Here is a 17,723-nt window from a genome sequence, read left to right on the forward strand (position 1 = left end):
TGTCCAGCTGATATTGCCCGGGACTTTAATCTTTTTGCTGGTTTTCACCTTACATCTGGTAGGAGTATATCTGCTAGTCCATTTGAGGATATTTGTATAGATGTTTTATCCCACACAGTAGGATGGAGTTTGTACAACTGTTTTAATTTAATAAAATCTCCAAGGTATTACGTTAGATTCTCTTCCACCCCTTCCTTTCTCCTTTATGCATTGATTGGGAGAATATGACACGTTATATGAAAGGAAGACATACATTCCATGAAAGTTCACTCGAAAGGTAAGTGAACAATCAGTTTTATATGAATTTATTTTACGTTGGATACTTCTTTCACCTGTGGTGTAATTAGGACCTACTATTGTTAAGCACACTATTCTAGTGGTGTTTCAGGGACCATCGTTATTTGTATTTGTTTTACCATTTACTAATTCAGTTCCCATTTTTATTTATTTCTATATATCATTGTCTTGGAGACTTATTAAGAAACAGATGGGACAATTGATTGGATACCTATTACAGAAAGAACTTTATGAGGATTCACATTTGACCCTATATGTGAAAAAGGAAAGACTGTGTTTCTATGTTGGACATTGTACACGATATTAGGCTTGGTTTGATTATACAGCCGTATCTTGTTCATTTTGCAATATGCGCCTTTGATATTTTATATGTATATTTATGTTTTGAATGTAGTGGCATTCTATTGTATGCCTAGGCAGCTTTTTAAAGGGAACGCTGTTCATTGGGGATCACCTTTTATTTATGGCGATAAATAATAGCAACACGAAGGTGGAGAGGATGAAATAGACGGATAGTGTGGACTTCAAAGGAAGAGAATGAGAGAGAGAGTTCAGAGGGTATGACTTGGAAGGTGCAGCTTGGAGAGAGTAGAATGCCTAGTCCACCACCTTGTCTGTTTCTGGGTCTAGGTGTGTGGCTGAGGAGAGAGCTGCAGGCGCTGTAGTGTCAGAGGAGGTGAGCCAAGTTTCTGTTATGGCAAGGAGGTTGAGGGATTTAGAAATGCATAGATCATGAATGGATGTAAGTTTGTTACAAACAAATCTGGCATTCCATAGTGCACGGGCAAAGGGAGGAGAGGGTAGTGGAGATATGTGGATAAGGTTAGCAGGATTGGAAGTACAAGATAAATGGAAAGATTTTTGGTGGAGCAAGGAGTGTGAGCAGATAATGGGGATTGTACGGTCCAGCGTTAGGCGAGATATCACCAGCAGCCATGGGAAGGAACAGGATGAGAAAGAGGACATGCGAGGAGGATTTGTGGGTGTAAGGTTTATTTCTGTTTATGTAGGCTGTGAGTGTGGTGGGTGCAGGAGACAAAACAGTTAATGTGTATAGACTAGCGAGGAGGGAAGTAGTGAAGGGGATAATCGGGGACGGAAGAATAGGATGATGGAGAAAGAAGAGGATTTTGGAGAGAAGTATGTTGACAGTAAATAGCAGAGACTGTAAATTGAGTAGGTGCATAATGGAGAGATGTGAATGAATGTATTAGCAAGGTTAGGTAATGAGAGAGTAGAAAGGAACAATTAATCCAAAATTGTGTGGGGAAATGGAAGAGGTGAAGGATACTTTACTGCTCCCTGGCTGGGGTTAATGCAGTAGGCAGTTTCTGCCGCTCTGACATGATGAGGTCCAGGAGAATGCTGACAGTTGGGTGCAAATGGTCCAGCAGCCAAACAGTGATGGTAATAGTAGACACAATTGAGCTCAGTGAGTAGCTGAACAGATGTTGAAACAGCAATGACAGTTGAGCTCTGTGGGTCCCACAGCTGGACGGAGATGGAAGTTCTGTAGATCCTAAAACAGCCTTGTTTTTCAGTAAGAAGTCGATCCTCAGTGCTGCTGTGACATTTTGCCAACAGTATTTAGAAAAATCCAAAGCGTTATATTTGTTTGAATAACGAAAAGTGGGAGCTTAGGCTAAGAGCTGAGCCAGTGTACAGCTTACTCCAACTGCCGTCCGCATGCCACGGACATAATATACCAGTACAGGGTGTACCGCTTTGATACTTGATAAATAGGCTCCTCCAATGAGGGTTATACCCGGCTGTAACCGCATTAATACAAGCCCTTTCACCAGTTCTCCAGTAGAAGAGCTTTTTGCCCTTTGGTACACAAAATGAGCTCTACACATAAAACTACCTTTTATGAACGGTCTGCTGTTCATGGGCCAGCGATAACCTGGCAGGTATACTGCATGTGAGCCACATATAAAACACACAACTCCATGAAAAATGCATTGAAAAAGAATGTTTATTTAATCAAGAAATAGTTTTTCTTCCTCTCTTAACTAATAAAATTATTTTCTGGCTCTCTCTTCTATTAACGCCATTGTAAGATGTTAACAGGTTTTGTTGACAGAGGCTGGCTGGGCAGGGGCCATCTGCCCCCTAGCTGATCTCATAGAGGGTTACCTTGGGTTGGGTCATTGGACTACCTGCATTTTTTTCCATTACAATATTCCTAATAAGCTGCTGAGCCGAGTCTCTCCCCCCCAGGGAACAAATTTGACAATCATCCCCTGTTTGTTGACGATCCTCAGCCCTACCAACGATGGCGGCTGCAGGCGCTCATTGTGTGCAGTTGTATTTGCTTACATGTTTGTTTTTTTAATAATTAAAAGTGTGTTTATTTGGATATATATATATATATAGTAACAAAAGCGCCCTTCTTGTAGCACTTTTGACACCTTCTGACACAACTGCAGACATCAGCAACACTGACCACTTCTTGTTGCAAATCAAAACAGTGCTTTCTTGTTACATCACAATATCACATAAAAATGTCAGGAAGACACCAGCAACCTACATCTGGCTATACAGCAGTTTCCCTCTCTACCAGCCAGCCCAGATGTCCACACCTGAAACACCTTCTGTTCCACAATTTCACAGCTGGACCTTGAGCAATAGCAACACCACAAAGCATCCCTGACTGGACAGCACCATTTGGCACCACTGGCTAAACAGTGCTGGGAGTGACCTCAGGCTGAGCCTTGACAAGCTCTTCTTTCAGCGCAGCAATCTCTTTGACTTTCTCCACTACTATTTTTTTTAAGAGCTTCTACTGCTCTTTCTTTTGCCTCAAACAATTCTTGTAATTCACTTCTCAGTGACTCAGAAATAGCTTCTTGGATTTTTACCTTTTCATCACAATGCTGCTTTCTTTATCCAGCCAGGAGATTTCTTCTCTAAAAGTCTTCTCCATGCGATCATACTCTTAACATGCCTACATAATTCTCTACTAAAGGTTTCTCCAAACAATCATATTGTTTCCTAGCCACATAATCTGACTCAGGTAACACCAGGCTTGCACATGAGATTCTTCAACTTTTTTCCCATTCATGCAATTTTTCCAATTCACTCTGCTAGGAATAAAATTTCAGTCACACCTGTTTGTACACCTTCTTTCTCACATATTTCATTCTTTTTCTTGCCCATTTTGGCTGGAGTAAAGAAAATTTATACTGGCAACAATTACTCTTGCTATCTATTGCAGCGTAAACATCAAACTTTACACATAGCTAGCACTTTCCACAGGTAATTATAAAGACAAACAGGTGCTTTATGCTGCACACACAGGTGAACAGCAGACTTCTGAGGACCACACCAAACTCACAGTTTAGAGAACAAACAAGGTGTGGCATTACAGTGCCCAGCAATTTTTAAAACTTTTGGTTTCTTTTGCAAAACAACAGACAATGCACAGTTCCAGTAGCATTGCTCATATATATTTCTCTCCATAGAAAAAAATATTTGCTTTCTCAGCAATCTCTTCTCTGTGATTGACAGCTTAATACACAGTTTGGTGTGTGACAGTGGCATTCATTGTTTTCCATTCACCACCTTTTGCGTCTGAAGGTTGTGTGGACAGCCGTGCATTGGCTGTTCTTGACAATCCCACAATGACACCACTTGTAACAAAAGCGCCCTTCTTGTAGCACTTTTGACACCACTTGTTGCAAGTGCACACTGCAAACATCAGCAACACAGGCAACTTCTTGTTACAAATCAAACCTGTGCTTTATTGTTACATCACAAACGTCAGGACGACACCAGGCAACCTACATCTGGTTATAAGGCAGTTTCCCTTTCTATCAGCAAGCCACTAACTGTTATCAGTTGCCATGCACACATGAACCACATAGTCCTTTACACTTGAGGCTCCTCCCACAGCTTTGGGTGACTGACAGGCGACACTTACACTTTGCCTTTAAAGGAAGTCTCCTCCAGATGGTCTGTAACCCCTCTTAATTGCAGACAACGTGTCAGCCTTCTGCTGTTGCTGTGGAAGAAACTGCAAAAGCATTTAAATAAATCACATTTTACATTTATTTTGTGAAATGTCTCAGAGCTGTACATAACAGAACCTAAGTGCAGTGCTACACCTGTGTTACCTGGTCTGTAGCCTTAAGCTACAGATTCCCCTGGAATTACCTGTCCCTATGCAGGAAAGGTGTGGCAATTACTCCTCTTTGCCACACTATATATCATTCATGTATTACAGTTAGATTCAAGAGCATATGTTGTTGAATGACCACATCCCTGAATCTTTTTTCCACCTAAAGTGTGGCTAACTAAAATTTAAGTGATAATAATTAATTTCACATGATTAAAAATATTTTGCAAAAAGAAGTGAACTTTCCGCACTTGCCCTATACTTTCAACAATGTACCAAGATGGGTGTGAAGCATCCTTTTTTTTGACTCAAGATAGCATGTAAAATGGAATGGAATGGTGTGAGGCTCAATATGTATTAAATTTTTATGCACGATTAATGATCATGCTCAAAAAGGGGAATGAAATTGGCCCTAAAGTTTCCAAGTTATCCTTTTCTTTTTAAGAAGCAAAATGTTTAGAACCAAGCATCAGATTTTGGGATATTTCTGTTCTTTAGAAAAAAAACATACAAAATAGTTTTCAGTGCAGACAATTAGCATTATCTCCGTTTGCCTGTAAAGTGTAGTGAAAAAAAATAATATGTTAAAAAATAATTGCCTTTTTTTGTTTATTTAGATTGATGCATGTAATAAAGAGGCGGAGAAGTTAAACTCACTTATAAATTCCGACAGTCCAACTCTGGCATCTCAAGTACCATTGTCAGCTCTCATCACATCTGAGGTTCAAATATCATCAACGATAAATTCAAGCTGTAACAAAATAATTTCTAGTATCTCTTATTTATTTGTATATCTCCTAATTACTTTTTGTGTATCATTTAATATGTAATATGCTCTTATTTAAAAAAATAAGTGTTGCTTTATGTTCTACAAAAAGTATTACTTGACTTAATCAAGGCATGAATTGAATAAGATTATCTTTTGTTTATTGCCAAATATTTGAAAACAAAAGTAATTTTATATGTAATATTATATAGAATCAAGTGCAATGGCCAATTCATATTTCCATGCATTCTTCGACACATATTTATTTATTCGCATAAATAATTCCTAAAGTTACCTCTAGTCTGTGTATATTATTTTTATTTGTATTAGCACATTTAAATTCAAGTAGTTAATTATCTAAACTGGTCATATTTTCAGCACAAAACTCTTAACTGTGAAATATTCAATATCAAGTCAGTATTTAAGCATATACATTGTAGGTATATTATTATTTTCTTCAAAATATATTTAGAATATGTTTTTTAATTTTAAAAAGGGAAATTATTCTGAACATACAGTATTGGACTTGTCCCTTCCAATCTGTAGTATGTTTAAACTGTTTTTTAGTTTTGCCTATACTTCTTGTATACTTCTCTTTATGTAAATACTTCTGGCAGGTCACAAAGCTGTTATTCATAACCAAAAAAACAAAGAAACCACAGACACAATAATTGACACTTTGGGGTAGAGTCAATTGTCAATTCCCCGCGTTGTTCTAAAGAACCATTACCGTTAGTACAGTAGTCTTAACACAGATTTATGTTAGCGGCTCAGGGAGCTGCAAGCAAAATCAGCGTTGAAATAACTGTAGTAATGGTAATAATGCACATCAATTACCGTACTAATATTAATGATGCACGTCCCGCGTTGAATCTCCCCCTTTGATTTATTGGAGTGGAAAGTGTTTAAGAGTAGAACAACTGAAGAGCATGAAACAAAGAGTATGGAAGTAAGCATCATTTTGCAGGTTGAAAACTTTCTATATATTTTAATTGCAAGTATTTAAACTTTGTATATCACTATAGTTATTTTTCTATTTGCCCAGTTGGTTTATATATCCATATGAGGCATGGAAAGTGGTATAAAATGTCAAATGCCCCCAACATGGCAATAAGGGCAGGACTTTCTTTGATGCTGCAATTAAATTGTTGTTACATAGCAGAGTAAAAAAAAATATTTAATTTTTCTGCTTGCCCAAAAAAATAATATTTGCTAATACTTGTTTATTTAAAGTTTGTATGTTATTAGAAATATTTTTACATATTAAAAAAACATAGATGCCCCCCACGAAACCTAGCCAGCATTCTCAAAAACCAATCCACTGTGGCGGCAGGGGCCTCCCTGATATTTAACTATATTACCTGGACTCCCACTTTTTCCACATTGTTACCTCATATGCCCACTCAGGTTCCACCTCCTGTCTTGATATAGAATGGGCTTATACTACCTTGCCCGATCATACTCCCCCCTGGAGTATTCCCTATGCACGCTGCCCTCCTGCATCCAAAATGCTCCCTACCATTAAGTTTGGCATCAAGCTCTGGGACTCTCACTCCTTTAAACGGAAGCTTACCACAGCACTAACCCCCTCTATCCCCCATTTGGCACAATTCTGTATTCCCTCCTGTACTCTCTGCCACAAGAGCTCATCTTTGGACCTGAACTGTCCTCAAATACTCTATAAACTTCTCCAAACTGGGCCACTGGCTCCCGGTGGCGGAACTCCAACGTCGCTCCCCACCCAGGATACTTAGCCCTTTTGAATTTTTCCAAATTAGTCATTTCCTACTGTCCCTCTTGCAAGATCTATACTCCTTTGAAGACCTTTGTAAAAATCACCTTAGGAACAGGGGTATGATATCCGAACTCTATAGTATATTTCTTGCTGCTGTCTGCCCCTCTCCGAGGTCCCATGAAGTCGATTGGGAAAGGGATTTTGGTCCTCCCCCAGACGAAGAGACTTGGGATAGCCAAAAAGCTCAATATCCACCAAACTTAAAGAAACCTCCTAAAAAATCTACTATCGCTGGTATTGTACTCCCACACGACTTCATAGCATGTTTTCCTCTTCACCTGACTGTTGGAGGGGCTGTGGCCACAGGGGAACTATGCTCCACATATGGAGGACCTGCTCAATTATCTCCTCTTTCTAGGATGGTGTACATGGCCTCCTAAATTCTCTATTTGAGGCTCCCATTGCGAAGGACCCCTGGGTGTTTCTACTATGTTACCCTCCGCCGGAGCTTGCCAAATTTTCCAAAAAATTAACTGTGCACATACTGCTGCTCAATCCCTTATCGCACTAAGCTGGAAAAATACTCCCACCCCCCTCTCTATTTGCCCTTAAAAAGCAAATCTGGCACATCACAGCCATGGATCACCTATTACCTCCATGATAGGAGCTATGTTTTCAACCAAGTATGGGCCCCGTGGCCTGCTCCTTTCCGGCCCTTAGCCCTTCCACAATGACCCATGTGTGGTGAAAATAGCTCCCTTATACGCTTTGCTCTCTTACCTCTTTGAGTTAGCTACACACTCTCCGTTCTCTGAGTTCTTACACCTTCCTGCTTTGTGGTCTCCCCCCACCACAATTTCCCACTCAACTACTCCCCCCCCACACACACACACATACCTTCCACTTTCTCTACAGTTACATTTTCTTTGATATTGAATATAAAATTGTAAAAATACATAGATGGAACTTTAATGGAGTACTTGATTGAAGAACATATTTGATACAGAAATAAATGTACTCCCTCACATTACTTTTGTTACCAGGACAGATATTTTTACTCAGAAAGATTTTTCATGGAGCACCTCCATCTCCAGGGATGTACCAAGCCATCCTTCCTATACACTGCTATACATATATGTGTGAACTTAATAGTCAAACTTTGTAATTTTTAAACATTATTAGTTCTGCCCAATAAAACCTGCTGCCTGAGACATCTGCCCATTATATCCATATTCTGGGCCTGAGTTATTGAGGAGAGCAAAGCAAAAAAAAAAAATAGGAGTAAGTTTGATCCTGGACAAACCATGTTACAATGCAAGGAGTACAAATTAGTTCATTATTTTGCACATAAGCTAAAAACTGTCTGCTTTTTCATGTAGCACACAAATACCTGATAGCTTTTTTTTGCATTGCAATTTAAAGTTGATCTAGGACATGTATTTGTGGTCTGTGCTTGTGTGTGATTGTGGACCTATGTATGTCTGCTCTCTACTTCCCACCTCATACATTCTTCTCTCTCTACATCTCTACATTTATGTTTGTGCTGTCTAATAGGAATTTAATTTATGCTTTGTTACACATTCACCTACACCACATAATTCCTATATGTTTACCAAAATCACACTATAAATAATCTGTATACATTTTACAAATCTTTATGCTTCACATTGGGCAACAACTAGATCACTTTTTCTAATCCAGAATAAGTATAGGGTGAGCAAATTTCCAGTGCTGTTAAATTCCTCAAACATTGTTTTATTTGTATATTAAAAGCTTAGTTCATCAATAGGGACGTAACCAGTGGTCAAATTAGTTTTAGTGGGCTGAAGAATTGGTATTGGAACATAGTATTAGATTCTTTCTTTTTATCATTTACACTTTATCAATTCCGGAAACAGGTCTTTCAGTTATGTTCACACCTATTTTATGAATATGATGAGCCCACTGCATGCATGGTGTATTTTTTATGTAATTTATCTGTATGCTGCTATACTAAGAGCCTTTTTCACATTAAAATTATTTAATTGCTACTGCCAATAAGCAGACCGTAATATCCTTGACCCAATAGAGGATTTTTTGATCCCTTTAACTGATGTTTATACTGTTAGACAAAAAAAAGCTTTTCCTGTTGTCCAGATATTGTGATATGGAAATAAATATATATATATATATATATATATATATATATATATATATATATATATAGATATATACAAGTTAACCCGTGCATGATACTCACGCATTCTAGTCAAATCAAGCTACTTAAGGTGTTAAAAAGGTTCTTGTCATGCATTTGGGGCTAGGCCAGGCCTCCTCAGGGGAAGAGCGTTACTTCCCGACGTAAGCGCCCTTTTTTAACGTGGTTTTGTCCACATGTCACCACCTCATCATTCTTGTCCATCACCTAATCCTTCATCTTCATCGCCACATCCTTAATCTCCATCGTCTTACTGTTCTAAAACCTCTCGATACACAACGTTTCTGCTAAACACCTTATCGCTGTGCTCAATCAGTCTTCCTTGAAGGGCAGTATTCATAACCTGCACTTTCACATCACTGCTTCTCCGTACTCGTGAAAATGTGACATACAATTGTCCATGACCAAACACAGGCTCTAGTAAATAAATACCCACACGGTCAAGAGTTTGAGCCCTCAACTGGTAAATTTAGCCTTTACTACCCCTCCCACGGGGGGAAGGGGGGATGATGGAAGTTAACTGACTTCACTATTATAATTTTTTTGTCAAATAATGTCAGTATACCAAATTTCAGGTCAATTGGATGAGCCCTTTCTGAGAATATAGTTTTTTCCACACACACACACACTAACACTCGCAGCACACCCTTTTATTTCAGAAACTCTACAGGAATTGGGCCGATTGGCCGATTTCAAGATGGCGCCCATGTTTGGTACATACCCTAAAAGACCACGTCACCCATACCTTACTCGAGTATTCAGGTTTCTCAATTTCCTGTAGAGTTTTTGAAATAAAAGGGTGTACTGTGACTTTTGAATCACCCTGTATATGTGTGTGTGTGTGTGTGTGTGTGTGTGTGTGTGTACTTGGTCTAGAACAATGTTTAGAGGTAGTTGGTACATGTCAAAGTAACATCCACATGAATGCCAGAACTCAAGGTTCCCCAGCAGAACATTGCCCAGAGCATCACACTGCCTCCACAAATTGCCTACTTCCCATAGTCCATCCTGATGCTATCTCTTCCCCAGGTAACCAATGCACACGCACTCGGCCATCCACATGATGTAAAAGAAATTGTGATTCCTCAGAGAGGGCCACCTTCTATCATTGCTCCATGGTCCAGTTCTGGTATTCACGTGCCCATTTCAGCGGTGGACAGGGGTCAGCATGGGCACTCTGACTGGTCTGCTGCTATGCAATCTTTGATGCGCTATGTGCTCTGACACCTTACTATGGTAGCCAGCATTAACTTTTTCAGCAATTTGTGTTACAATAGCTCTTATGTGGGATTAGACCAGACAGGCTAGCCCTTGCGCATCAATGAGCCTTGGTCACCGGTTCACCAGTAGTTCTTCCTTGGACCTCTTTTGGTGGGTACTTACCAGTGAATACTGGGACCATGCCACAAGACCTGCCATTTGGCAGATGCTCTGACCCAGTCATCTAGCCATCACAATTTGGCCCTTGTCAAAGTTGCTCAGATCCTTACGCTTGTCCATTTTTTCTGCCTCCAACATAACTTCAAGAACTGACTGCTCACTTGCTGCCTAATGTATCCCACCCCTTGAAAAGTGCTAATGTAACAAGATAATCAGTGTTGTTCACCTCACCTATCAGTGGCATTAATGTGGCTGATTGGTGTGTGTGTGTGTGTGTGTATATCTATATATATATACATATATATATATATATGTGTGTGTGTGTGTGTGTGTGTGTGTGTGTGTGTGTATATAATGAATTATACCATATGTGTAGATCCAGCAGATTTTGTGTTGTTGTAATGTTGCTATGCTGTAGTCTATCATTTGTGATATTCCCATAAAATTATAAACTCAACTTTTGTATGTAAAAGGGACCAGTAGAGGGTTTAATAGTACATATTTAGTGACTGTATAATCTCCTTCTCAATTTGTACCCACAATTTCCATCTTGCATGACTGTTACTATGTCTTGTCAATATTTCTAGCAGGGATGCTATTTTAATCTGTTCTCTCTATACCTTAATTTAAAGGGAATTCTAAACACTTATAAACAATATCCAACTCGCAATGTATTGCTTTACAAATTATTGTTATTAAGTTTTCTGTTATGTTAGGTCTTGCACACATGGGTGTTAAAAATATCTGTTAAATGCATAGACAAAACCCTGTACTTTGTTGTTGCTTTTAACAGAGAGTTCAAAGTCTGTCCCTGCAGCATAATGTACTATGTATGCAATAAGTGATCCCACAGGACTCCATTGTTTTGTACAAAGCGTTAACACTTGTGGATGCTGCAGACAATATTGAAATTGATGCAAAAGCCAAGCTAATGCTTGTCAGAACCTTTGTGTGTACTGGTTCATTAGCTTACATAATTGTTTTCAGCTAGTGCAGATAATGTGTGTTTAATAGGCTTTGTGAACATGTATGTGTTAAACATATAAAACAAATGCCCTTTCTTGTAAGTGTTTTTATGACGAAGAATGCTTTTTAAATGATGTTGTTTCTGTGCAGCACTACTGCTTTCTACCTTTCCTGCCAACGTCTCTTGTAGTGAACAGGTACAGGATTTTATGAAAGACCTAATGAGACTGTTGCACGCTCACATGGTACAAGTCAGATGTATTCCAGCAGACATGTTAAAAAGAACTTACATGTGGGATTTATTTATGTCAAAAGTCATCAAGAAAAATAATAATTTACAAATCATATTATTTTAAACCTGTCCAGTAGTCAGATGACCCATTTTATACCCACCTCAAGTCTCTTAATGCATGAGTTGCATAAGTGACTTTGAGTGAAATAATGTGTACTATGTAAGGTTGATTTTTTTATAATTAAAAAGTGATTTCAAATATTATTATTTAACAAGAAAGCTAAATGTAGAGCATGTTTATTTCTCTTCTAAGTAGGCCTTAAACATATTTTTCCTTTATGCAGTTTTACAGATATTAATGACAGGATATAGATCACAAACCCTAATATGTTATTTGACATTCACACTTGTACAGTAATAATGTGTACTTATGATAGGTATCCCACCATAATATAGTACATTAATTCACTGTAGATTCCTTTTTACCTCACAATAAACTTTAATAGAACATTCATAAAAGTGCAATATCAATTGGCATACATTTGAATTGAGTAGAGCAGATATGCTTTATTTACATTTAAAGTATGTAAGTAAGTGCCTTACAGATCAGCTGGATATATATATATAGATAGATAGGTATAGATATAAATAAAACATGATCCAGTGATTTCAATACCCGTAATTAATGTATTAAATCATAAAATATATTAACAATGTTCCACAAATAACTTAGAAGAAAATCAATAGACCTGATGTTTGCTTTCATTTTCTACACTGTACCAGAAAAATGTATTAGGAGCTATGGGAAATATCAACTTTTCTACAATGTTCTCAGTTTTCTTAATTGTCCCTAATGAAAAAAACAATATAATTTGAATGATATATAGTGTACACATTAGTGTCCCCAGCAATTCATCCGCAGTATACTATCTTGTGTTACATATACCGTTTTTTTATAAACTGCTGCTACAATATAAAATATTTTCAGTTTAAGTAAATAGTATTTTATTTTGTAATATATATATATATATATATATATATATATATATATATATATATATATATATCCTTGTAAATTGTATATGCTACTTAAAAAGTGATGAAATGACAATCATTATCTTTATCTAGAAACAATTTGGAAAAGTGTATATATTCTGTATTTTCACAGTTTTGTAGATTGTAAATGTTTTATACCATTTTAATGTATGCTAAATATAAGCTTTTGTATTTGTGCTGTATCTTTGTACCTATCTGTGTTTTTTGTACACATTTTATACATCTTTTACATTTTTGTATTTTCTGTTTTATTTTGCACAAGGTCTAAGTCTACTTTGCAGTATTGCATTACAGTACTAGAGTGTAATCAATGTAAAAGTATTTTTCAAAAGAAATAAATTGTGAATTTGTATATTTCAGCATGAAGTTAAGATGTATCTCAATAAAAATTATGTGTTTCTTTGTTCTGATTTTATTGTGTTTTGCTTTTTTTTCTTTGTTTTTGTTTTAACTTTACTTTTGCAAGGTCAAGAAAAAAATAGATCCGGCATCGAGAGTATTCATATACAGCAATGAGTAGCTAACTATAACATCATCCAGCATACGAAATCAACGCAGGTCGGAGGTATCAAAAATGAGTTACGTGAACTGACCAGATTTTAGTAGGTCTTACAGGGGAGGGAAAGAAAAGAAAATCGGAGAAGGGGAGAAAGGGTTGGTGTGGCTAATTCCAAAATGGGTGGAGCAAGAAGTAAAAAGGAAAAGCGAAGAGATTGAGGGCTGAGAGGAATGCAGGGACAAGAAAAGGGAGAGCGGGCTTCAAAGAAAGAAAGCCACAAGTCTCATATCTTTGGTAAAAGATTTGGAACAATTATTAAGAATGCTGGTCATGAACTGCATGCGTTGTACCTGCTAAACCCTGTTAATTATAGTTGGGGGGGGGGGGCAGCTGCCGTCAGTCCAATGCAAGTTGTGATTTCTTTTTTCATACCAAAGTCTATATGGAATAACTGTTTTCATTACAGACATTTTTGTTATATATTAATCAAGATAACTAGTGTAATCAGAAATTGTGAAGCCCAGTATAAATGAAACAGGCAGGCCTCCACCCCCAGACTTCTCCATATGCCCACAGACCTCCCCACATGCCCCCCTAGACCTCACCATATACTCCTCAGACCTCACATGCTGTCAAACCTCCCCTCTTGCCCTTTACATAGCCACAAGACCTTCCTGCATTCCCTTTACTTGCCCATAAGATCTCCCCACATTCCCCTTACATGTCCATCAGAACATCCGACATGCCCATCAGACTTCCACACATTCCCCTCACCTGTTTATCAGAACATCCAACATGTCCATCAGAACATCCAACATGCCCATCAGACCTCCCCACATTCCTCTTACATGTCATTTCAGAACATCCAACATGCCCATCAGTCTATTTGTTAATGCATACTGGTGGGAACTTCCAGCACCCACTGTCACTGACTATCCTGGTATGATGACAAGATCTGATGCAGCCAGAGCCAGCAGTGATGCTCCTTCTTTCCATTCTAATTAAACATGGAGTGTGCAGTGACAGGACAGCCTGTATGTGATGTCACTCTCACAAGAGACCCACTGTAACTGGTGTGGGTGGGTGGCGGGCCCTCCTCCTCCCCACTGGGGCTGGTAATTCTCTTCCATTTGGCACATGGGGCGCAAGTGCCAATGAATTGAGCCACATAGACTGAACTAGAAGCAGTTCATGGACGGGATCATCAGTCTGAGCCCCCTACAACTGTTCCCCCTGATGGCATCCCTGGTTACACTATATTGAAACTGGTTGGGTACTATATATTGACTGTTTCAAGCACGACACTACATACGCCGGCACGATGAAACTGAAGACCTCATCACCGACTGAGTGGAAAGACTGACCGCTTAAAAGGAAGACTTTACTAAATTGCAGCAGCTGAAGATCCGGGCAGGGTCCGATGATGTCAGATTGAAGGGACACTCTGTCAAAGGGTATTGAGTCATTAAGTTATGAGGAAAGGTTAGCCAGTTTAGGCATGTTTACTTTAGAAAAGAGGTGTCTAAGGGGAGATATGATTACAATGTACAAATACATTAGGGGTCAATACAGAGAGCTTTCATGGGAACTTTTTACCCCAAGGACCATACACAGGACACATGGGCATCCCCTAAGGGTAGAGGAGAGGAAATTTCACAACCAGCAAAGGAAGGGGTTCTTTACAGTAAGGGCAGTCAAGATATGGAATTCATTACCAGGGAAGGTTGTGATGGCAGATTCAATAGATATGTTTAAGAAAGGGTTAGACAAATTTTTAGCGGAAAGGGATACGACCGTTAATTTAAAATGAAGGATTGTAGTGGATATAGGGTAAAAATAGGACTGCAATATTGAGTCTGGGGGGATTTTCACAATTGAAACAGATTGGCGGTTGCTTACTCTGGATTAATTTCAAATATAAGTTCAGGATCGCAGGAGATCCAAAATAGGTTGAACTTGATGGACTGGTGTCTTTTTTCAACCTCATCAACTATGTTACTATATACACAAGAGTGAAATAGTGTATTGATAATTATAAACAAAGTATAAAAAGTAATTAAATACAAATACCTCCACATCCGTTGTTTACCCCTTTTAAAATACAATATTAATCATCTTTCCTGCAGTAGTTCAATTTGAAATTACAAATAATTAATGTAAATAGATGGCTGCAACTTGATATAATATAGCCGCAATCATTGGACTATTGGATCATTGGACTCCCGATTGGAGTTACCATTTAAGAATTTACAACATTGTCTCTGAGAAATCACTGATCAGCTGCCTTGATTTTAATGACTAATTGCTTGTGTATTTTGATTGGCCAATGGGTGTTTTTATGCACATCTTTTTATGCACATCATCAGAGGCACAGAATGTGCCTCTGACGAAGTCACCAATATAGGGAAGAAACGCTTCAGACTGTTTTAAATGATATCCAAACAGTCACTGTTACACGTTTTGGATATAAATATTGATTGTGTACACATTTTTATCTGCGATTTGTGCATTGTGGGAAAAGATATATACGGGAGGAGACTTACACAAGAGTACTGGCCACCAATCACAGAACCAAGTGAATTGAGCTTTGGTTACACCAAACAGAAGCAGTATACAAAGGGGAAGGTTTGCCCCATAAGAGAAGGTTTGTTCTGAGAAACTAAGACCTGTGAATTTAGTAGTTCTCTAAGTGGCAAAATACCACTTATTGCAGTTATTCACTGCTGCTCTGAGTGGTGCTTTTTCCAGATTTTGATATTTTGGGGGTATGAGTTAGTTACATCATTGTCAAAATATTTCTCAGACTTTCATTTAGCTGTTAGGAATATTTTTACTTTTTCCCAAAATGAACATTTCCAGCACTTGTTGGTTTTACTAATCTATGGATGTAAGATCCTGGAATGAGTGTAACTTTGGAATAAGCATGAAATTACCATCTGAATAAATTTGGTGGTTTAAATCTTCCCTAATTTATATTCATCTGGAGAATATTATGAGTATTCTCCCACAACACAATTTAAGCAATTCCAATAACCAAGGCATTCTGATACATTACTTGCTTAACTTATATGTTACAAACTGATATTTCTTCATGTATGTTTATGTACTCTTGATGTACTCTATACGAGTGTTGCTCTTTTGAGTATGAAAGAATTTGTGTCATTGTGAGAATACACATAGAGGTGTTTCTCATTAGATATAGTCAATTTGGCAACATTTAGAATGTGTTCATGATACAAGATTGATCTGTATCTCACATTTGTTGCTTTGATTATAACTTATTTATTATGTGTCATTATTACTTAATAAAAGTTTTATATATACTTTTTCAGTATTATTGTTTTAGACAGTGTGCTTCTATAAACATTTTTGTAAGCTATATATTTATTTGCAGACCCTCAATCGTCACTATAGTTTGAACTGTCTTCCTTTCTATCAATTTGTATATTCTATGTATGGATTTCAAGGTTCGAGTGGGAGAGCTGCAGTAAACTGACTTTTTATTTATAATGGCATATGTTGTTATACCAATATTTATTCATTATAGTCATATATTTTCTATGGGACAATTACAGGATAAGTGCTACATATTGCATATTGGTCCAGCCAGATTGCAAAGGTAAAAGGTGCTTAGCGGACTATATGATCCAGTCACACAGCAATTTTAGTCAAAGGGTTGTTGTCTTGTGTGAAAGGGTAGTAGTATGGTAACCTAGGGCGGTTAAGAGGGTGATTGAGGAATTCTATAAGTTAGCCTGAAGAGGTGGGTTTCCAGAGAAAGCTAGAAGGTTTGAAGATTAGAAGAACGTTTCTTGTGAGAATGAGGAAATTCCACAAAGTGGGGGCAGCCTGAAAAAAGTCCTGTAATCGGGAATGGGGTAGGTAATGAGTGTGGATGAGAGACGCAGATCTTGTACAGAACGGGGGTGTCGAGTTTGGAGATATTTTGAGACAAGTGAGTAGATGTATGTCGATGCAGGTTTGTTGATGACCTTGTATGTTAGTGGAAGTATTTTACATTGGATTCAGTGAAAAACAGGCAACCAATGTAGAGACTGATTAGGTGGATCAGCAGTGGAAGAGCGATTTGCAAGGAAAATCAATCTAGCCACTGCGTGCAAAATAGATTTTAGGAGTGAGAGTCTAAATTGGGGAAGACCAGTAAGGATGGAGCTGCAATAATCAACGCAGGAGGTGATGAGTGCATCAATTAGTTTTGCAGTGTCTTGTGTGAGATATGTTCATATTCTGGTATGTTTTTTAGATGTATGTAATGTGATTTAGATATAGAGTCGATGTAGGGAACAAAATATAGTTCTGAGTCAAGGATCACACCTAGACAGTTAGTTTGTGGGGTGGTATTTATTGTCATGCTGTCAACAGAAAAAGAAATGTCAGGTACGTAACTTCTGTCAGCAGGTGTGAATAATATTAACTCTACTTTTTAAAGATTGAGTTTGAGTTTACCAGAGGACATC

The 17,723-nt window shown here is 38.0% G+C and overlaps 1 protein-coding gene across 1 annotated transcript in view; it reads left to right on the forward strand.

Moving 5' to 3' along the window:
- Nucleotides 1–11,771, forward strand: part of RECK (reversion inducing cysteine rich protein with kazal motifs) — a 205,308-nt gene extending 193,537 nt beyond the window's left edge. Inside the window, exon 21 of the mRNA XM_075212751.1 lies at nt 5,032–11,771. Coding sequence (XP_075068852.1) covers nt 5,032–5,244 — 213 coding nt within the window. The 3' untranslated portion in view covers nt 5,245–11,771. The remainder of the gene's footprint in view (nt 1–5,031) is intronic.
- The last annotated feature ends 5,952 nt before the right edge of the window (nt 11,772–17,723 follow it).

The sequence above is a fragment of the Mixophyes fleayi genome, chromosome 5 (assembly GCF_038048845.1).
Source record: "Mixophyes fleayi isolate aMixFle1 chromosome 5, aMixFle1.hap1, whole genome shotgun sequence".
NCBI lineage: Eukaryota > Metazoa > Chordata > Amphibia > Anura > Limnodynastidae > Mixophyes > Mixophyes fleayi.